Source organism: Nanorana parkeri, unplaced genomic scaffold (genome assembly GCF_000935625.1).
Source record: "Nanorana parkeri isolate BGI_ZX_2015 unplaced genomic scaffold, ASM93562v1 scaffold1872, whole genome shotgun sequence".
Lineage (NCBI taxonomy): Eukaryota > Metazoa > Chordata > Amphibia > Anura > Dicroglossidae > Nanorana > Nanorana parkeri.
Genome location: NW_017308140.1, coordinates 189527 through 213553, shown reverse-complemented (window position 1 = coordinate 213553; position 24027 = coordinate 189527). Strand labels below are relative to the sequence as shown.

At 43.4% G+C, this 24027-nt stretch overlaps 1 protein-coding gene across 1 annotated transcript in view; it reads right to left on the bottom strand.

Moving 5' to 3' along the window:
* Positions 1-21267, bottom strand: part of LOC108799986 (nuclear factor 1 C-type-like) — a 57233-nt gene extending 35966 nt beyond the window's left edge. The window contains exon 1 of the mRNA XM_018571938.1: positions 20985-21267. Within this exon, the coding sequence (XP_018427440.1) occupies positions 20985-21014 (30 nt within the window). The 5' untranslated portion in view covers positions 21015-21267. The remainder of the gene's footprint in view (positions 1-20984) is intronic.
* Between the last annotated feature and the right edge of the window lie 2760 nt (positions 21268-24027).

Genomic DNA, 24027 nt, shown 5'->3' with positions numbered 1-24027 from the left:
TATATACACATAAACACCAGGGAGGGCTTGGAGTCCACATCTTCCACAAATACATCAAAGTTGCACAACTTACTCCACTGATTGCTCTCTTCGCTTCCAGCAGGGAAGCCTCCCTGTGGGTAGATCTGAAAGCTTACTGTAAATCTCTGGGCCCTCCCTTGGCTGTCACTCCAATCAAGGCCTCAATCCATGAGTCCTCTGATGCAACACAACTTAGCCATCTGGGACACCACCAAATATTTCAGTAAACTCATCTTGCGCACACCTATCCTTGTTGCTCTTTTGGGCAACCCACTATTCTTATGTGGCCTGGAGTCCCCTGGTTCTTGGAACTCCTATACATTTTAGTACTTATATTCTTTCAATAATGGGCACTCCACCAACCTATTAACATTCTATAAGGACATGAGTAGTAATTTAGACAGAGGTAGCCCAGTAGTGTACTTGTGGTGTACTTAGACTTTGCAAAGCATTTGATACAGTACACCACAAACATTTAATTTACAAATTAAGGTCTATCACTATTGATGAAACTGTATGTACATGGGTGGAAAATTGGATACAGGAACGAATCCAGGGGGTAGTAATAAATGGCTCCTTTTCAAAATGGTCAGATTTCGTGAGTGGAGTGCCCCCGGGTTCGGTCCTGAGACCAATTCTGTTTATCTTATTAATACAAGATAAAGAGGTTAGAATAAATAGTTCAGTCTCAGTGTTTGCTGATGATACTAAGCTATGAAGGAAAATAACTTCACAACAAGACATACATTCATTGCAGCAAGACAATGGTTATCTGGTTTGGCCTCACCTTGCCTATGCAGTTGAGTTTTGGTCACCAATCCTCAGGAAAGATGTCCTCAAACATGAGAGTTCAGAGTAGGGCAACAAACTTAATGAAGAGGATAGAAGGCCTAAGTTATTAAGCCCGCCTCCAGTAAATATACTTGTTCTCCTTACAGAAGCGTTGCTTAAGAAGGGATATGATTAGGGTTGCAACCAACTAACCGATTCATTGACAATAATCAATAGGGATGCACCGATACCAAGTACCGTACTCGGTACAAGTACAAGTACAGATACTTTTCAAGCTCCAAGACTATACTAGAGAAAAATTCAAAAGTTAGGAGGCGGCTGTCATTTGTAAGGAGCATACGCTCTTGGCATTTGTTCATCTCTGTTTTAATGTATGATTTTGTTTTTATAAATATAAATAAAGGGGTGCATCAATACTATTTTTGCAAGTACAAGTACTGGTACTTGCCCAAGTACTTACAGATACAAGTACAGATACATTTTTGTTTATTGTCATGTGACAGTTTTTCTAAAACAATACAGACTAATGATTTCGGGACAGTGGTGGAGCGCCAGAGCCAGGTCCAAGCGGCAAACGTTGCAACCCTGGTAGCTCATGAAAATGCCAAGTATCGGCATTGGTATCTGAAAAGTATAGGTGCATCCCTAATAATCAATAATGAGAATAGTTGCCAACTATTCTCATTATCGATTAGTTGGTTGGATTCCCTAACTCTCCTCTCCGCGCTAGGAGACAGTGTTTCATCGGCTCTGTGTCACCTCCAATCCCAGTAAGCAGTGGGCGGGTGAAATAGCCAGACTGCTATTGGCTACCAATTTGAAATAGCCAATAGCAGGCTGGCTATTGCACCAGCCCACTACCTGCTGTATTTACATTTAGCTGCCGTCTGCAGAATCTTGCCACCGACAGCTGTCATTCCCTGCCTGAAGCTATTTTATTTTAAATTAAGGATGGTATTTATTTAAGTTTTTTTATCCAATTAATCGAAAAAATCATCGGCCAACTAATCGATTATGAAAATAATCATTAGTTGCAGCCCTAGATATGATTGCAATTTTCAAAATTATAAAATGGGGGCCGCAGTATTGGAAATAAACTGTTTAAATTAAGAACTCTAAAGATGACACAAGGCCACAACATGAGGATTAGAGGCGCTTTAATCTCAGATTGCATAAGGGTTTTATTTGCTGTAAGAACAGTAAAAATGTTGAATTCCCTTCCACAGACAGTGGTATCAGCTCAGAGCATTGGTAAATTTAAGAAACACTTGGATGGGTTTTTTTAGTATACAGAATATACAGGGATATGGGAATTATTACTGACACAGAATACTACACAGAAACCTGCTATGTAGCTAGGCTGAGATCAGGGATTCAGCCGACATGAATGATCCTATACATTGCTATGGTGACCGTTCATGCGACCGCGCGATCCGAACTGCCCCCAGCCCGAACTGCTCCCTGCACTATTTTTGCCACACTGATTAGTGCGGTTTCCATACAGGTTTCAATGGAACCGCGCTAATAATCGCGGTTTTGGGCATTTTTATTTCCGTTTCAGCGCTGAAACACAATTAAAAACTCCCAGAACCTCCCTTGCGAGATCAGCGCAGTAACCGCGCTGATCGACAATCGCCCTGGTGTGAATGGGCTCTTAGATCAACAAGAATGTAGTGCAAGGGCCTGATGATTGGATAGAAATTGATTGGATAGTTTAGGTAGGTCCTCATATTGCATAGTTTAGGTAGATCTAAAGTTGATTGTACAGAGATTGTATAGTCAGATTGTAACTTGTATGGTGAGCCTAAGATAAGATGGGACTTCCCCTCACTGTCTTGTCTTGTGCCCCCAATTGCAAGTGGCAGCAGTAAGGCTGGGCTCCGCGATTCATTACTATGGATCGCTACACATGAAGCTGTGGGTAGTAGTGACTGATCGCATTGTGCTACTACTAGCAATTATTCACTATGTGTAGCAATCTAGGGCTGCAAGTAATCTTTTTTTTTTAATAATAGATTAGTTGGCTGATTTAATTTTTTGATTAATCGGATAAAAAAAATTAAATACAATCCTTAATTTAAAATACAATTCGCAAATGGAGTGTTACAAACATAACACCGCACTGGAATATACAGTAAATTATTTGTTAATTTAGTTTTTTTTACTTTACTGTTAGGGGCTTTGGGGAAATATCAGGGGTTTAAGCAGACCTCTGATATTTCCCTTCTGAAATAGAAAAAGAGATTGAAGACACAAATTCCTCAATCTCTTTTTCTGCAGCCCCAGCACTCAAAGAACAGGAAGCGCAGAGGCTTCCTGTTCATTCATAAATTGAGGAGACAGTAAACAAATACTATGCCAACAATCATGAATGAACAGAAAGTGATGTAGACCACTTCCTGTTCATTCATAATTGGGGACACAGTATCTGAATACTATGTCCTCAGTTATTTACAAGCATTGAGTGATCAGTACTTCTTCACAGGGAAGGATGGGTAAATATTTCACATATTTACTGAAGCTCCGCACACTCTACATCCTGACTACTCGCAGCTGTCACAGTCGATTATCTCTACTCCCTGCTGGCTGCAGCAGTCTATGTCCCCACCGATCCCTGCTGCCTCTGCCGATACAGGAGGGGGAGAGCAGCGGGGATCGGAGGGGACACAGACTGCAGCATGCAGCAGGCTTCCAGCAGGGAGGAGAGAGCTGCAGATCGGCAGTGTGCAGAGCTGATGCAGCAGCAGCGGGGGGAGGTTTGGGGGAGCTCTCCTTACTGCTGGGCACCGGCTGCAGGGGTCTGTGTCCCCTCCGATTCTAGCTGGGAGCAGTGGGGATCGGAGGGGACTGAGCGCAGATCAACTAATCGATAATGAGTCGTTGACAATGATTCTCATTAATGATTATCATCGACACAACCGATTCGTTTTTCAGCCCTATAGCAAATCGCTAGCAGGGAGTTCATTAGCAATGATCACTATGGTAAATATCATCTGGGTGCACCCAGCCTAAAGATTAAGCAAAGTGCATGTGCATCATTCTGTGAAAATGTGTGATTTTACCACACCAAACATGCTTTTTCTTAACAGTTTAGTATATTAACAGCTTTGGCATGTTTGTTTAGATGACCGCATACTACAATCTGATTGCACTGATATTGAATGGTACAAAAATGAAATTGACAACGAATATGTAAGAAAACCAGTGGAAATGAGAGATGGTAAATTGTGTATTCAGTGTTATTCTGACCATATACATTAGTATCTCATTTTACAATTTCTGTCCAATCTCGTTTAGGCCCATTTCACACAGACGCCTTCAGTTCCGATCAGCAGTGGATTTGTGCATGGATTCCTTCCTGATCGGAACGGATGTCACCGCCGTCCATCCATTTTTTCCCTCCATCTTGGAATGTTTCTTACAATTGACATGCAAGAACAATGCTTAAAAGAAGAAAGTGTTAGGAATGCCCACAAATGTTATAATGTGAATGTGCAATCTGAGCAGGGGCGTAGATAAGGGGGGGATAGGGGGGTTCAAACCCCCCCCAGAGGGTCCTGGCAGTGGTGTTGTGAGAGGGGGCAGAAGGGGGGAATGTGCTCCCGAGTTACGGCCCTGAATCTGAGCAATCTTTTTTGAGTTACCCTCAACTATTTTGCGTGATGGCCTGCCAAAGCAATTCATTCAATTTACATCCAGTCAGGAAGACCCTCACACTATACTCTATAATTGGTAAATTTAAAATAAATGATACAATCACATTACAACATGTATGGCCAACTTTCTAATATCCACTATCAAAATTCTTTTAAATGTATGTGGTTAATTTATCTAATTTTTATATAGGAATGCCTTTTTACATGGGCTTTCATTTTTTTGGGATTTACACGGATAGCTCTATGCACTCTATTGTGTTGCAGTACCACATAGTGAAATGGCCATTTTACCACAAACACAACTAAGTGCAGTGCGTTACAGTGCCAGTCATTTTGAATGGCATAACGATACACCTAGATAGTGCACAATGCTGCAAATAGGGCTACAGCTAACGATTATTTTCAAAATCGATTTTTAAGAAAATGTCTCTAGTGATGGGCTATTAGTTTGTATTGAAATTGTAGTCCATCACAGGAGCGAGCATGGAGCGGTGACTACTTTACAACACACACAGGAACCATGGGGAACAAAAGGAGCCACCCTCCAAAAGGAAGGACAGTGTCAGCTATAGAGGAATACAACAAATCCCAGCAATAGTACATTATACAGCGGCACAATGCAGAATACCACCAGCTATAGAGGAATACAACAAATCCCAGCAATAGTACATTATAGTGTAATGTAGTATTGCTGGGATTTGTTGTATTCCTCTATAGCTGGTGGTATTCTGCATGTATAATCATTATACAGCGCAATGCAGAATACCACCAGCTATAGAGGAATACAACAAATCCCTGCAATACATTATACATACAGTAGAGCTGCAACAACAATTCTATTTAGTCGATTAAAATCGACGATGGAAAACGCTGTCAACGTTTTCGATCGTCGATTAGACGGCTATCTATTACATTGCCTGTTCGCGGCTTCACACATAAGCCGTGCACGCCACGCCTACTGAACACGCACGCCGCGCCCACCGCGGTTCAGCCTCCAATCCCCGCGCTCCTTACATCTAGCCGGGCCGGTGGGATCACATGACGGGTGCCAGGCATGTGAGCGCGACAGGTGTCAGCCAGGGACGGAGATGATGGCTGGGGACGAGCTGGCATCCAGGCTGAACCGGCGGCTGCGGATGGGGGACCCGGAAGACGGGGAGAGGGAGCAGCCCAGCATGAGAGTCTTCAATCCCAACACCGAGTTCAAGGAGTTCAGCAGAAAGCAAACATGGAGTGAATGTTCAGACAAGTAAGTGTCCCAAGCACCCTGGAATCCTGGGGATCCGAAACCGTGCACCCCATTCCACCATCATAACTGTCCTCTGCACCCCATTCCACCATCATACCCGTCCTCTGCACCCTATTCCACCATCATACCCATCCTCTCCATCCCTGCACCCCATTCCACCATCATACCCGTCCTCTCCACCCCATCCCACCATCATACCCATCCTCTCCATCCCTGCACTCCATTCCATTCCGCACACTGCACTCCTCCACCATACACAGACCGGCACTCCATTCCACCATCATACCCATCCTCTGCACCCCATTCCACCATCATACCCAATGTCTGCCGCCCATTCCACCATCAAACCCATCCTCTCCATCCCTGCACTCCATTCCACCATCATACCCATCCTCACCATCCCTGCACTCCATTCCACTATCATACCCGTCCTCTCCTTCCCTGCACTCCATTCCACCATCATACCCGTCCTCTCTATTCCTGCATCATAACCGTCCTCTCCAATAACACCAACTATAGAGGAATACATCAGATCCCAGCAATAATACATTATATACAGTGCAATGCATAATACCAGCAGCTACAAATACCAGCAATAGAACATTATAGTATAATGTACTAATGCTGCGATTTGCTGTATTCCTCTAAAGCTGCTGGTATTCTGCATTGCGCCACTGTATAATGTACTATATTACACACCACACTTTTTTTACTTCCACCGCTCCAAGCTTGCTCCTGTGATGGACTACAATCTCAATACAAACTAGTAGTCCATCACTGGAGCCTTTTTTTTATCCGATTAATCGAACTTAATAATCGGCTAACTAATCGATTATGAAAATAATCGTTAGCTGCAGCCCTAACATACAGTGTATAATGTATTGTTGAGATGTGTATTCCTCTATAGCTAATGGTACATTGCTCTTTATAATATATAGCGCAATGTACCATCAGCTAATCAGCTATAGAGGAATACAAATCCCACTATCCCAGCAATAGATTAATACAGCACCATGTGGGGGAAAAGTGCAGGCAGTCTTACCTAAACACTCTCAAAGCAACTTTCTTCCCTAAGATCGTCTGTCGGCAGCTGCTCTCCCCCCACGCATGCTCCTCCTGGCCTCAAGTTCAGTCTCCCTGTGACGATCGTGGCTGCCAATCGTGGATGGTGTTGGTGGGCAGCAGCAAGTCAGTGAGAGCTCAGATCTAGGTGAGGCGGGGAGGAGAAGCGGCTTGTGTCGCGTGCAGAGCCGCCAGCAGGGCAACTAATCGAAGGTCAACTAATCGATGATGGAAAACTTTGACAGCTTTTTCCATCATTGATTATAATCGACTTATTCGATTAGTTGTTGCAGCCCTAGCTGCAAATGTAATTTATTGCATCACAACAGACAGATGTAAACAACTTTTTGCACTGTGGTGCGCTGCTTTGGAAAACGTGCATATGTGTGTGCTGTGGTGCGTTCATATTGCATGAGCTGCCATACCACAACACACATTACCTCACAAAATACTGCACTTTAACATGCATGCGGTACTGTACTACAACGTAATGGACCTGTGCGAATATGCCCTAAATCTTTAATGGTATATTATATTCCAACCGGTCAGTGTCACAATAAATAAAGGCATGCAAAAGATAGACTACACTATTAACCACAAAAAGTTATCAGAATACCATATTTTGGTGATCACTGTCCTTTAACTCAATCAATAAAATCAATGTTACATACAACTATATCCACATTTTTGGAATTCATTGTATATCTTGTGGGAGCCAACCTACCTTTACATTTCTGTGCAATTCTAAACAAAACTTGGTATACTAAGATGGTAATGTGTGGCCAGTACTTTTGGACTCCTTAACAACTGCTTAGCTAAGACATGGAAAATACAAATCTAGGTCCATATTGAAAGCATTTAACCCCACTATACTGAATTACCTGTTCAAGGCATGGGCACACATTTGCTAGTAATAATTATAGAGTAAATATACTCAGATTCCTGCATAAGCCCAGTCATGACTGGTTCTCCTTAAAAATGCATTGTAATACTTCCTAATCATGTTTCGTTATAAAAGAGATCCCTTCTATGTGTGCCCTAATTTGTAGGAACATGTGCTTCTTGTTCACTCTTGCATGATTTTACAACTGATGATTTTACTTTACCTATAAAATTACCAGGTGAAAAAAGTTTGGGTAAATGGCTTCAAGGCTGTTTGCTTTCATAGTCACAATATTGTATCTGCTGCATCCATTTCAGGAAACACCCCCCCTATAATACTGCAAACCTCTGGGTAAGGCTGGCTGTGGTCAAATTATGAAGATATTTCTGACAAAACTATTGCAACAATCAATAACAGTATCCAACAAAATCAGCAGTAAGTAAGTAAGTTTATCTGACAACTATAAAATCATGCTATGCACAATCTACACACAAATATCTACCATTTTAAAGTATTCTTAAGAGAACGGACAGAATTGCCAGTTACAGTGGGTGATGTTGGCATATGAATAGTTAACCAGACAAAACAAATGCAAGATATGAAGAGGGGGAGGACTACTTCCGGGCGTAAAAACAGGTGGAGCTGGAGCGGGTTGTTTGTGTAATGAGAACAGAGTGAGGTTATATGAGGATACCATGAATGCGTGTGCATTTGTGAGTATAACACAACTGATACCCAACAGTATGTTTACACACATTTTTTACTTATTTCATGTTAAGTAATACTGTGTTCTTTGCAAGACATGATCTGTATGTGTATAAAAGCCTTTGTAGTAAAGACAAAAAAGGAAGGAGAAGTTATTCATGATATCCAGGTCCAAACTATTCAGTCAAACATAAATAGCTCTTGCTCTATGTTATTTAATATACATGATATCATATAATCTAAAATGTTTAAAAAAATAATCATACATGTAAAAGATAATTTCTTTGTGATAATATGAGTCACCAAAGTCCTGTATAGTAATTAGAAAACTCACCATCTCCAGCTCATAGCTGCTGTACTTATTACCATGTCTGAATATGGGTGGGTCTATTTATTGCTAAGGTCACACAGTCTGCACCTGCAGCTAAGCAGAAGCATGTTCGAAAGGCCGACTTCAGACCAGAAATCGCTATGAGCCCATTTACCTTTACCTTAGAGTAACTATTTGCTATCAACATTCTGCAACTTCATTAGAGGAAGTCATTCCACAACCTACCGTAGGTGATTGTGTTGCCAGAAGCAAAATCCCCCATCTGACATGCTCATCAAAGGCCAACTTCAGGGTAACAGAAAAAACAACAAAAAACCCTTACATTCCACTCCATGAATCGTGCTATTGATCTCATTGGAGAAGTCATGGGAGGGGATGGGGGATATTATGAGGTTAGTTTTTTAAGAGGTTGAGTTTAAGGAATTGATGAGACATTCATACCGATATGTCAGTTAGCAAAATAGTGATACGTGATGAGCAAGAGGGGGTGAGCTGAGGAGTAGAGACATAGATTTAAGTGTCATCGGCGTTGAGATGACATTGTAAGCCAGGGGAACGTATCAGCTGACCAACGGAGGATGTGTAGATAGGGAATAGAAAGGGTCCAAGGACAGAGCCCTGTGGAACGCCTACTGAAAGAGGGAGAGGAGAGGGTACAGTTGTAGGTGACAGTGAAGGTGCGTTGAGATAGATAGGAGGAAAAAGCAGACTCTTGGAGGCCATGAGAGTGGAGTTTTTTGAGAGGTTTGTTTTGACAGTATCAAAGGCAGCAGAAAGATCTAGGAGTATGAGTACAAAGTAGAGACCATTGTTTTTAGCATTTAGTAAGTCATTAGTGAGTTTTAGGAGGGCAGTTTCAGTGGAGTGTTGTGGGCAAAAGCTGAACTGTAGAGGGTCAAGAAGCTTGTTACCAGTGAGGTGGCAGCTCAGATGGTTGTAGACAAGGCATTAAAGGAGTTTGGAGGTAAACCAGAGCAAGGAGACTGGCTGGTTCAAACTGGTGGAGTCCAGTGAGAGCTTTTTAAATATTGGGCTGACTAGTGCATGTTTTAGAGGGGATGGGAAGATACCAGTGGAGAGGGAGAGATTGAAGATGTGGGTTCGAGAGTGTAAGATAGAGCAAGAGTAGGATTGTAGCAGTCTTCAGGGAACAGGGGGCAGGTGGTTAGGTGGGAATCAGAGAAAAGATTAGCAACCTCCATTGTGCCAACTGGGTCAAAAGTGGAAATTATTAAAAGTGGAAGTCGATCTGGTATGCTAGTTGAAAGATGATCAATTGCATCAATCTTGCCTTTGAAATGATTGACAATCCCTTGGGCAGTGAGTGAGTTAGGTGGTGGAGGTAGTGGAAGAGAAAGTAGTAGTTAAAGCTAGCAAAACGTTGACGAGGACTGGATGAGAAGGTGTTAATAAGAGTAACAAAATAGGTCTCTTTGGCATTGTGGAGACAGGAATGATATTTTAGGAAGGCAGAAATCATGCAAGGATTTTGTTTTGTGCCATAGCTGCTCCAGAGAATGACACTGTCTTTTGAGATATCTGGTATTGTTAGTTTGCCAGGGTTGTAGCAGATGAGGACTAATTTTGCGTGTAGTGAGGGCAGTAAAAGTGTCCAGGGAGGCTGAGAGTGAGGTGCTGTAAACAGAAATGGCCAGCTTAGGACAGGATAGGGGTGAAATTGTGTCGTAGAGGTAATGAGTAGAAGAACAGAAAAGTTAAGGGTTAAAGTAGCAAGGTTTCCACAAGTAACCTTAAAGGAGAACTATGGGGTTAGGGCTTTTCCCCATAGTTCTCCTAAGGGTAATGGGAGGACACAAACTAGCGTCCTCCCATCACCCAAAGCTCAGTATACCGCAAGCTACAGCTCGCGGTATACTGAGACTCCGCAGCTGAAAGGAGGCAGAGCCAGCTGTACCCGCCCCCTCCCCTGCCAGTCAGCGCTGAAGGATCGGACAGGGGAGGGGGGAATCCAGCCCCTCCCCTGCCACGGCTCTCTGCAGTGACAGGATCGAGAAGTGAGCGAGCGCAGGTATGTGCTTGATCACTTCCCGATCTACTGAGCCGACCTGTGACAGTTTCATTGTCACAGGTCGGCTAGAACTATGAGGATGAGTGAAAATCACTCACCTCATAGTTCTCCTTTAAGTTGCTTGGCGGGATAGGGATTTGAAGACAGTGAGAGCGTGAAACTGATGAGGTTGTGATCAGAGAGAGGAAAATGCATCTTAGAGAGATAGCCAGGGGTGCAGAAGTTGGACAATACAAGGTAAAGGGTGTTTCCGTCAGAGGGAAAGAAGAAAAAAAAATAGGGAAGCCAGGCAGAAACGTTGTCAAGAAATCGTGATACTGGTCCAGAAGTGTGATGAATCACAGCAATCCTCTGAGAAATTGGAGCAAAAACACAAATACAGTGAGCTTCAAAAGAGGAGAGAGACAGGGAGGGTGTTGTAAGAAAAACTTAAAAAATGCATTGTGGGGACAGAAGGATTCCAACTACATCTCCCTTTCGCCCACAGGGTCTGGGCGAGTGAGTCCAGTGGAGGCCACCAAGGGAGGGGACAGCTGGAGAGGCAGTATCAGATTCCTGAAGCCAGGTTTCAGTAATAGCGAGTATATTAAAGGAGATGGAAATAAGAAGATTATGGACAGCAGTGAAATTGTTACGGGATGAGTGGGTATTCCAAAGGGCACATGAGAAAGCAGGAATGGTTTTTGTAGCAGGGAAATATAAATTAGAGAGTGAGGGCTGCAGCTTCCGAAAGTGCAATTTTTGGGCCGAAATAGCGATGCATCCCTGCTTTCTCTCCTCCCCGCTGGGCGCTGCTCTGTGTCTCAGCAGGGAGGAGAGAAATTGTTACAAGAGACGGAGCGGTACCAGAGGAGAGCGATGTGAGCGGCCGGCCTCCCTCCTCCCCACACCGTTCAGCCTCCTGTGACAGATAGGGAGAGCAGTGTGTGGGCGGTGACAGCTATTAGCTGTCACAGGAGGCCGGCCGGTGGTGCGGGTGAGGAGTCAGCTGTCAGATCGAGATCTCCTCCCCGCACTGCTCGCTCAGCCTCCTGTGACAGCCAATCCAGGATGAAGAGCGTGTACAAGCACTCAGCGTTCAGTGATCGCTTAGTGTTGGTAAATAATTGAGGACAGAGTATGTTTACTGTGTCCCCCAATTATGAATGAATGGGAGTGATCTACATCACCTCCTGTTCATTCATGATTGTGGACATGGTAAACATACTCTGTCCACAAGTTAATGAACAGGAACACTCAGTATAGGGGATTCCTGTTCATTTATAAAAAGGACTGCAGAAAAAGAGATTGAGGACTTTATTTTATTTATTTTAAAAGGGAAATATAAGGGGTCTGTTTAGACCCCTAATATTTCCCCGAAGCCCTCAACAATAAAGTAAAAAATTAAAATATTTAATTAAATAAATAAATAAATAAATACAATATCTCTAAAAATGTGAAAAAGTTTGAAAAAAACATTTTAGGATTCAGTCACACATTGTATTTCATTTTGGTTTGGTTTTGAAATTTTCAGTGCACCTCTACTAAATACTGTATATAGTCAGATAGGGTGGCGGTGTAATACAGGCAAAATGTAGGGCAATGTAAAAGCCAATGCATTAAAAAGTAGAGTCTCAGTCAAACAAACTTAAAGGGGTTCTTTAAAAATGCAGAAGATTTAAAAATGCATGAAAACGCAGAGCTTGTCGACTCACGTGATATAGTACTGACAATTTCATTAATTTCCATTGTTTTGGCCAGTCACAGGCAATGCTCAATAAAAGCAGTAACTGTTTTCATAATTTAACCTGCACTGAATAAACAAAATCTGAAATCTGGTTTCTATGGTCAACAAGACAAATTTATTTCCTGCAGTAACTATCCCCTTATTCAGGACACAGTGGTACTATGAGACTTATCTGAGATGGGATACACTATAAAGCTGCTAACTAAAAGTTAAATTTACTTTTTAATTTATACTGCAACTTCTCAAGCACCCATGACAGTGTTTTAGTTGTTCCAATATTAATAAATAACATGAATGGATCTGAAGTACATTTAGGACACTTAAAGGAGAACTATGAGATGAGTGATTTCCACTCATCTTCATAGTTAGAGCCGACCTGTGACAAAAAAGCTGTCACAGGTCGGCTTTATTGATCGGGAAGTGAATAGAAACATGCCGCCGATCCACTCACTTCCTGATCGTCCGATCGTCTCCCTGCAGTGAGCGGTGACTGTCAGTCTCCGCTCCCCGCAGGGATTCCCCCCTCCCCTCTCTCATCCTCCAGCACTGAGTGGAGGAACGAACGGGGGAAGGTTGGGCAGAGCCAGCTGTCACACGCAGCTGGGCAGATCCGGACAGTATTGTCGGGATCCGTCCCGGCTGCGGCGCTCTCAGTATATCGCGAGCAATAGCCCGCAATATAATGAGCTTTGGGTCACAGGAGGAGGTTAATATATGTCCTCCCGCGACCCTAATGAGAATTAATGGGAAAAACACTTAGGCCTCATTCACACACAACGCAAGCAAAATTGTATATTGTGTATATATATGCGTCTATGCACGTCTATACGAGCATATGTGCGTATATGCGTGCACTATTTGCATTCCCAGAATGCATAATTCCTAATGGAAATCTTAATGAACTGTACGTGCATATACATGTGCAAGAAATACGCTGCACGGACGCATCTCTGTTCCATTCTGTTTTTGCGCATATATACGCTACGCAAATAAATGGCTCCATACGCGGCTATGTGTATGGAGCCATTTATTTGCATATGTTGCATATGGTACAATACTCACATACGCGCGTATATGCGCGGCAGTGTGAATGAGGCCTTACCCCATAGTTCTCTTTTAATGATAAAGGGAAAAATTAGAAATATACATTAATTTAGGCAAACTACTAAGAAAAAAGGATACATATATGTAAAACAAACTTGCACTTAAAGTGAACCTGAACTAAAAAAGTAAAGATTTGCTATGTTATAGGGAACATTTAAAATTGTTACTTGTGTCTAAGCAGTACCATGAAAAATATATCTTTGTCTTGAATTCCTCCTGAATAATAAAAGTGTACCTCCTGTGCCCTAAGGCATGCCATATCTGTATACTGTATGTGCAGTGTGCAGGGATCATCTAAAGCAGTGGTTTTGAACTTGTGTAACCTCAGGACCCACATTTGTCCTTGGTCATTAAGTCGCGACCCAAGTCGCACTGCAATGGAATGCTCAGCATTGCGGTACCGCACAATCCGGTGCGGGCGATTGAACTGTGGGCGGGAGGTGCGTTTGGGGTGCAATTCAAATGAACGCACCAGAATGCGTAGTAGGTACGATTGCATGGTGCAGTGCATTAATGACACAGGTCTGTTCATTAATGCTCTGTACTAGTGTGAACGGGCAGTGGCGTCCCGAGGCCGGGTGCCACCCGGAGCGGTTACCGGGTGACACCCAGTCTCCCTACCTTACGAGAACTGGAGTGGATCCTCAGACTGGGGCCCAATGTGGGCTGCTGTTCTGTGACGGAGCTCCATCCATATGTGCATTGCTTGTACAGGTCCCTTGCACACCCTGTAGAGGTGCCAGGAGCCAGAATGTGACGTCACTCTGATCCAGGCACCTCTGCAGGACATGCGAGGGAGCTGTAAGCAATGCACGTATGGATGGAGCTCCCTCGCGGCCATAGCTTTAGCCCACCCCACCCTTAAGCTGACACTCGTCGCCGGGCAGCATATTTTGAATGGCTTCTTGGCACGAGAACTGATATTGCTGTGCAAGGGGGGGCAGAGGAGCCTCTCACATCGAAAAGTAGAAGGCATGCGGCGACCCACTGAAACCGGTGTTGCGACCCACTTTTGGGTCACGTCCCACCAGTTGAGAACCAAGGATCTAAAGCAGGGGTGTCAAACTCAATTTAATCGTGAGCCGCATCAACACTACAAAGGTATCTGTAAGACTAGATAAATGTATCTAATCTTTATCATAATTGCCTCTGCATTTGATTATCACTGGTTTTAGTAATAACTTAATACCTAGATCTGAAAGTAGAAGTCTAGGAAATGGCCTGGTGGGCCCGATTCGGACCCTGGGCCTTGAGTTTGACACATGTGATCTAAAGGCACTGCAAAGGTGACTGAAGGTTTCAAAAGATTTGAAATTATATTTGTTGATGTTATTTGTTGATGTTATTATTGTGCTTCTTACTGTTCTCCTGACTCGAGAGGAAGCTGTACTGAAGGGCCTGCAGTGCAAGGAAAGCACTGCCTCTATCATTTTATGGATCTTTACTTCCTTCACTTCTTATGTTGCAGCTTCATCCCTCCGGTGTTTACATTACTAGTCCTCAGGGGGGCAGCTCTAACATAAAGCAGCAAAGCTCTGTCTCTACCAAGATGACCACCTCTACAGAGAGACACCGTGCAGAACAAGGCATAGTAAGTCAGTACTGGGGAAGGAGCTAACAGGCAACATCACTGACTACTCCTTTTCCCTCTGCTGGGCTTTCTTGGGCACAGCTTCAAAAGGTTTAGACCTCTTTAAATATAAAAGTGGAAACCAAAGCAGCAAGTTGCTCACGAGCATGCTACTGTATGCACAACAAAATGGTTGTGTATTGTGTATGCTACATGCAAATTTAACAGTGGGTGGCAGTTGTAATTTTTTATGTCACACAATATTAGTGCAACAGTTCATGGAACCCAAACTGGGGAATGACAGCTCTAAAACTGGAAGTGACAAAATGCTTGTCACTTCTGAATTCATTCAGAGCAAAGACTATCACTGATTGTCTCCTGCTCTTTCCACTGTCAGAAAGGTAAGAAGTCATTTTTTAATAATTATTTTTAGGTAGGCATAACGCATAACAAACTACAGTAGGGTTTCTCAAATTTGACCGCAAAGGCAGGGTGGATAAAAATCGATGATTTTGTTTTAATTTTTATCAAATTAATTTTAATAAAATGCATTTGGAGTAAAAATCTATCTAAATAAAGTTTTCTATTTAAGATACATTAATAATTTAGTTTATTCTTTTTTTTTTTCCAAAAATATTGTTTATTGAGTTTTCCACATACAGAAACTTAAAACAACATACAAGGGCAGCATCAGGTGAGCATCTCTGAAAATAATAGCACAGCTGCAAGTAATAACAACTGCATCAGCAGTGAAAATGGCATTGCGCCCAGATTCGGCCAGCGCCTCAGCCCAATGACCCGTCCCTGCCATGAGGGTTTCAGACTGCCAAAGCCCCCCCCCCCCTTTGGGTCTTCAGCATCAGGTTAGAAACAAGAAATCCTGCGAAAGCTCCGATTCCTGAACCATCAGGTATTTCGCCCCACCTAGAGCAACCTTGCGAAACAACAGAACAATTCACTCCCAACACGACAAGGCAAGCGGACAACAGAGAGGCACACAGACACAAAGAGACAAGGGGGAGAGAAAGAAAGGGAAAGAAGGAAAAGGGGGGGAGGGGTTGAGGACTATTACGTGGTCAAGGAGAGCAGATCATGTATTTATGCCATCGTCCTAAACTCAGCCGTTGTCATAAACATTCGCCATGGCCTCCATCTGGATCAGAATGACTCAGACCTGTCCAGCCGCTCCGCAAGTAGCTCCTCCGATCTCATTAGACGGCACATTTCCGCAGTCCATTCCCCCAGGGTAGGAATCACCTGTAATATCCCAATTAAGGGAGAAGACGGAACTCAGCTGCGGAGTCACGATAAATCTCACGTGCTCAAGCCCAGGAGTACGTGATGGCAAATAACCACAGGCCACAAAACTCAGTGCCTCATAGTACCGTCTCCCCACTCTACACTGACTACACTGAGGAATGTAAGTGTGTGACCAATAGAATAGAGGTTGAGGACAATGGGATGATTTACACCAAGCGTCAATGAGTAGGCAATTCTATATGATACTTCACATATGATAGCATGGAATCGTACTGCACGGTTACGTCTTATGTATGTTACTTTACATATATATATATTGGAGAGAGGTTGTATAGCAGTCTAATGGTTATATATGTTACCTCACATATATTTGTAATAGGTTCTATAACAGTCTATGGCATATATATGTTACTCCACATATAAGGGTATGGTTAAGGATTAGCAGGCAGTTGTCACGTATGCCCATTTAGGAGAAAGCACAGTCTATCCAAGCAGTTGTATGCTATTACATCCAAGAAGTACAAGGCAGTATATTGGAGCCCCAGTGGCCAGTCTAGCCAGTGGGGTGTATACTTGCTGTTCAGGAGCTTCTACACGAGCAGTAGTGATATTGCAGAGAAGTCCGGTGTTTGCAAAGGCATGCAGGCTCCAGTGTAGGCGGTCACTTCGTTTGAGAAGCTGTGGTGGTGAGAGGCATGCGTCTGGCGTTCCCCTCGGGTTGTTGGAACGCCAGACTATCGTCAGGTCACGGTTTATGATGCGGCGGGGGGAGTACTCGAGTGACGTCGGCGGACTGGGGGCGGAGCTATATCCCGAGGCCGTGATGCCGAACGGCTGGGTCTGCGGGATATGTTACATCACCTGAGAGTTCCAATGTCTCGGGATCAATGTCCCGAGAAATATCACAAGAGGGATTTCTTTGCCTGGGGGATGTAACCCGGGAAAACCGACAATAATGCCATTTGAGGCGTGAGATGAAGATCACTCGCAGACATTCTCGAGTACACGTGTGAGATGGTTCTCCAAAAGGGGGCAATCATGGGGCAGCTCCACCAGATATGTGATAACGTACCATCACCCGTTTGGCACCTCCAACAACTGTCCGGTAGAGAGGGAAACATCTGGTGCATCCTAGCCGGAGCTCTGTACCATCTAGTCAAGAGTTTGTAATTGCGTTCCTGCACCGCTGAGGACACACAGAGACTATGAGTGAGGCAGAAGCATTTCCGCCTTTCCTCCTCGGAATGGACCACGCCCAATTCCCGCCCCCATGCGGAGATGAAGTACGGGGATTCCCCTCCGTCCCCAGAAAGTAGGAATTCGTACAAAAACGATATAAGATGGGGTGGGGATTCTCCTGCTGCACATAGTTGTTCAAATGCAGTCAGGGGACCTTGCAAGGAGACGTATGAGAGAAGTCTACGCACAAAGTGTTGAAGTTGGTGATAGGCAAACCATGTATTTGGCGGCACAGGGTCAGGGGCAAAAAGTTGGGCCAAAGATTGGAGGGATCCCCTGTATAGTCCGTGAAAAATGTAGGAAGGAGCCGTCACTTCCCAGCTCAGGAACCTGCGTACCCCGCACCCAGGGGGAAACTCCGGATGGGCCAGGACAGGGGTCATCAAGCCCCGGAAAGGCGACAATTTGTATTTGAGCCTTGTAGAATCCCACACTTTGAGCACCAGAGTGAGAAAGAAGGGTAGCGTAGAACTAGGGGGCCGTTGTTGGGACGGGAACCAAGGGAGATTTGTGAGAGGAGACGGGGACAGTTCCTGCTCCAGGGTAACCCAAAGAGCCGGGTCCCTGGCGTCAAACCAGTCCACCAGATGTGATAAGTGAGTGGCCCTATAGTAAAATAATTTAGTTTATTCAGCATGAAATGGAGCTTAGTTATGTAGCATGAGGCTGCATATTCTGCAATATTTAAATTTTTGGTAAACTCGCTCAATGAATCCAAGCTCTGCAAGCTGAGATAACATGCACTGCATTGATGCATTACTAAACATTGATGTTTAAACAAATACAAGAATATGTAACATAATGTTATTGTTTTAATTAAATAAAAGAATTTGAGTAGTTCTCAAACTATGTGTGATTAACCTATTAACCTAAAATCGGTTCTGATATCGCTGTTTTACTAACCTGACAGCTTATTATTCTAAAATAGGAAACCTTCATTTTGTTTGCAAATAATAATATTAAAGATTCTTACTACCAGCAAGAATGAGTCCTTACAGTTAAAGAGCACTTAGCGGGCATCCACTCACCTGCTGCTCACCACGTCCCTCACCTTGTTGTGTCACTGCCGCATGACCAGCCGTCCCATTAAAGTGAATAAGACCGACAGTGAGTCAACAGCGGGTCAGAGGAGGAGCTGCTGCGGAACAGAGGACAGCTGCTCTTTCAAAATTATGATTTAAATCGAGTTGATTTAAAAAACTTTTAAGCAGACCTACCAGTCCACAGCAACTAAACCCCCACCATAATTTGCAAGGCCTAAGGGAATCCCGCCTCCCACAAAAAAAGGAAAAAAAATACTTACCTAAGACCCCAGGTGCAAGCACGACACCATTTAGCCTTACCATAAATGAGTATACTTTTTTCTTTGATGTTTTTGGCATATAACTTTGTTATAATGGTCTGGTCTAGTTGGCATGTACACTTGCTTTGTTGCAATTTCCTCTACTTCTAAGGCTGGGTTCACACCTGGGCGTTTTTCAGCGCTGATCGAAGTGCTGAAAAACGCTCAGCAAGTGAAATCCCATAATTTCCTATGGGCATGGTTCCCACCTGGGCGTATTTCAGCGCGCGAAAAAGAGCTGAAAAACGCCCTACGCCCAAACAAGTACAGGAGCTTCTATGGGGCGTATTTCAGCGTGTGTCCATTGGTATTCCCGAGTGTGGCTCGGGGTTAACAAAGCGGTAACCCCGAGCCACACTCGGGAATACAGCGTAGGTCTTAGCTTGTCCGCAATCCCCGCTGTGTCCTCCGGCTGTTGCCATCTTCCGGGTTCCATCCCTTGCGTGCGTCCGCGCCGCACGGGGGCGGAACCGGCGGGAAGTTTGAACGTTAAGAAAAAAAAACAGAAAAAGATAGAGAAAACATTTTTTAAAAAATCATACCGCCAGCGAGGTATAAAAACGAGTGTTGAGCGTGCGTTTCACTGAATAAAAAAAGTGCTAAAAAAGCGCTAAAAACGAGCTGACAAAACGCGCCTATAGTATGCTGGTGTGAACCCAGCCTTAGTGATGTAATAAATAGATCATACAATAGTCAGTATATAAAAACTGAATGAAAAGAAAAGTCTAGGTGCCTGTAACAATTATCAGCTTTCAATAACAAACCTGCACTAGACTCTGAATGCTAAAATCCTACTGTCTTTCATACATTTTTGTTCGTTATAAGAACATGATAACCATGACCTTTACTCATACCAGTAAGAACAACAAGCATTAAAATGGCATCAAGAAATGTGCAAAATGAAATGGAGCCCTTTTTATGTATGCTATTAGGTACATGCAGTCATGGACTCCACACTAGTTTAACAAAATAGCTTGATCCTATATGAAGTCCAATTTCAAAGGCAACAAAAACACAGCCCAAAGCCATAACATGGCTTTGAGATGTGATACAAATTCAAGGCATGTATAAAATAGATACCATGTAAACTAGGACAAATAACAATAGCATAAGACAAAGAATAAAACCAGCAGCAATGATCATTATCAAATCAATGGTTAAAAATTAAAGATATTCAGTTTAAGAAAAAGCAGAGCAAAGAAAACTGAAGCAGTTAACCTCAACAGCCAGATCCCTTCCTTTTCCACTTTAGTTCCGGTTGTTGGAAATCAGCCCTTTGTTTACACATGCACATATGTAACAATGGTACGCCAACTTAAAAAGATGTGTATATGCTATGCACATATTGAAACTGCATTGTGGCAAAATAATGTCACTCTACAGCACAACACTCTTCGGTGCATGACGTTCAGCTTTTTAGTACCTGAAGAAATATATGCTTTGCTTCAAAGGTTGATGTATTTGCACTGCTAAATGCATGCTATACTGGACAGCAGGTGCAACAACCACTTCTCGGAGAACTAACAGTTACTTTCTGAAGTTGGTGTAGAACACTGTCATTAAAGGCCAAGGTCACTGGAAAAAACAGGCCTTTCCTCCCTTTGGTATGTTAACCCCAAAATTGCTAAACCTGTTTCTTTTAGGTGTTAAAACAAACTATTCTGAGCATACTTTATTTACATTGTAAGGATAAATATATTATATAATAATCTTTTGACTATATCATTACAGCATATAAAACTTATGTTTGCCTTTTCCCCATTTCTACCGCACCCTGAAATACCCCACATTGCCAAATATGACATCCGTTCTCTGTGTCAGATATAAATATGCACTCTGTTTTTCTGTTATGATTTTGCTAACTAATAAGAACTTACAGTGCAAAATTAAAGGACTTTTAAAGATGGAAACATAGCTGTAAATAATGAGCCGAAGAAGCGGAGAGAAACAAGCAGGGTGTGAATCAAAAGCTGTATAAGCTTTAAGTCAGAAGTATGGGATTCAAGTGACTTTACCTGGGTCAGACATAAAGGTGATGCATACATGACTGTACAGCGTATCCTTGTATATTCCACTGCTATATACACAAAGTTACTGAATCAAAAGGCAGCTGCTGTACGCTCTCTTCTCCTTGTAAGATCCCACATCCAACTTTCTGTATCCCCCCAAAAATAAAAATAATTCTGCAAAATACACATTAAAAAAAAAGAAAAAAGCTTGCTTTGGGAATTCCAAACTGGGATAGAGACAGGAGGTCTTGCGTAAAAAGAAAAAAACAAAAAAACCTGGTACCCTTCTTTAACCTCCACACCGATTGCAGGCTTCCCCTCAAGGAGGTAGAAGGCAACTTTGTGAATTGTGTTCTTTAGGAAAATGAGCAGAGGAACGATAGCATGAAAAAGACATAAAAGAGAGAGTGTGTGTGTGGAAAGGAGGGGGGAGGAGGGAAAGGGGTGACGCTCTACATCAAGCCCATCCTACAGTACTAAAAGAAAAAAAATACTGATATAAAAATGACATCCCTTTAAAGATGCAGGAACCGTACACAGAGGAAGATGCCATTATGGGTGAGAGGTGTGAAGCTATTCTTCGTATTGCAGTCTTTTAAACGTCTGCATAACACTGCTTAACCAGTGAGCAGGGACACATTCATGTAGCACAATATTAGACTGAAGGGGCCACAGATGAAGATGTATTTAGTTTGGTAAACCAGAAAATAAATAGGTTGTGGGCATTTGGGATGGGGGAATCAGAATGGATAAGTGCAATTTTCGTGTGTTGAAGTTTTCTTTCTTGTTGTTGGATTGATCACGTAATCCAATCTATGGAACTCTAATCTAATAAAGGTAGATTAAACTATATATATAGTTTATACTAGTATATACTATACTACACTGAGTGGGCAGATTATTATGACCACCTGACGTTTGTAGGCAAATTAGCTATAATTTCGCGCTGAAGTTGCTAGAGGGCCAGACCATTATAAATAGGGAAGCAGGTTGTTTACCACGACAGTAGAAGTGATTTTTTTCTGAAGATATTGGTAAACAACGCGATTTAACAGCCTTTGAACGTGTGATGATTGTTGGCGCTCGGAGCCATGGAGCGAGTATCGGCAAAACAGCAGAATGCGTTAAATGTTCAAGAGCAGTTGTTGTTAAAGTGTTTAAAGACTGGACTGTCAGCCGAAAATCTGGGTCTGAACGTGCAAATTATGGCCTTCAGCGACTAGTCAATGTTAGGGCAGAACAGAGAGTGGCAAGACTGGTACAAGACAACAGAAAGGCAGTGCAGTGTCAGATTCCTTGCATCACCCTTCAACATCTCGTGTAGTCACGAGGCGGCCCAACGAAGTTATCTCGTGGCCCAACGAAGTACTGATGGGGTGGTCATAATAATCTGGCCACTCAGTGTATATATACAAGTATATGAAATGTAGTACCTGCATTCAACTAGTCTTTTCATCTAAATAGCCTGCACAGCATAGTCAGAAAACTAATTTTTGTCTACTGCAGTTAAGCCAATCACCTTGTCATCAACCTGGCCTAGCCTGTGATTCAGCAATGCAGAATGCTGAGAATAGTATTCCGCTATCCTCTGAAAGTATAGTCAAACTTACATTAGATGCACGCATGTTTTAGCTAGCAGACTGAAAAACACTGCCATCAATGGAGCAATGTGCGTAAAAACGCACATAGAAAAGTGCTAAACACTTGTGTTGCACGTTTTACAGGCTTCTCCATTAAAGTCTGTGGGGCCAAATGCGCTGCAAATTGACCCAAAGAAGCTCAGGAACTTTTTCCAGTGACGGGCGTTTTGCAGTTTGGGACAAAACGCTCATGTGTGAACTGGGGCCATTGAAATCAATGGGAATGCATGTGCTGAGTGTTTTGTCATGTGTTTGTGTGCGACAAAATGCCTAGGCGTGAATTCACACTATTATATGCTTGGGGCTGCGCTTGCCGTTATTTCTAGCACAACCCAAGACAATTTGCCTTGTCACAGACGGGCTAAATTCACGGCACCGCATTGCGACGAGAACTCGGCGGTGTGCGCTGAAAATAAATACGGCATACTGTACTTTTATCAGCGCAGCGAAACAACCACCTCACACCCTGCTGTGCCCGTAACTAAATGAGATGTCACTTGTAACATTTCAATAAAATTGCACATAAAAAAGTACACAGCGTGCTGTGCTGGGATCAACGCATCGGCACTGTGTGTTGGGCAACACACACCAGCCACCGTGCATTAGCACAAAGGCTGGGGAGAATTGGCCTTACGAGTGTTCCCAAACGCAGCAACAGCCATGGCACACACATCATTGGTGGTTATTTATTTTTACAATGGTGAAAATTTGTTCAGCTTTAGTAATGTGACCATGGCTTAGATAAATTAAATTGATAGTATTTTTTTACATGGGGAGCCTTCTTGATGGCGTTAACAGCACGCTGACGTGTTGTGTCACTTTCACTGATTTTAACAGCCAGGCTGGCCTTTTATTGTACAGCGCTAGCCCAAATGCCCTGTGCCTCGCTGCACCGTTCTACTAATGCTAATTGCTGTAAAGTAACGGCACCGCGGGGACAGGCATCTTCAATATGTCCCTCAGCAAACTGTGAGAGCTACACACCAACTTCCCTCCAAGTTTGCCTGAGGCGCAGAGCACTTAGGCGAATGGGGCTCTTTAACGCGCCTATTTGGGACAGTAGTCGAGTCAGGCGCGCCTCTCCCCGCTTCACTTCCAAGTTCATCCCGATGTCCGCGCTGGGTCCTCCCCTTCCTACGCGGCCATTTTTACCCAACTCCAAATTCTCGTTTGTTAAAGCGATATCTCTCCACCCCTTGTCCTAAATTCCCCTCCTCCCTCATGAAGCTAGACATGCCGAGGTGAAGGGGGGTCACGACAGTATTATATAAGATCAGCCTTTCTCTCATTACTTTACATCGCCGCAAGGGGGGAAAAAAGGGGGGCGCACGCAACGCCCGAAACTATATAAGCGCCGTGTTCTGAGGCCGGTACCCCACCCATTGTGCCCACAAGACGGCCGGGACTTG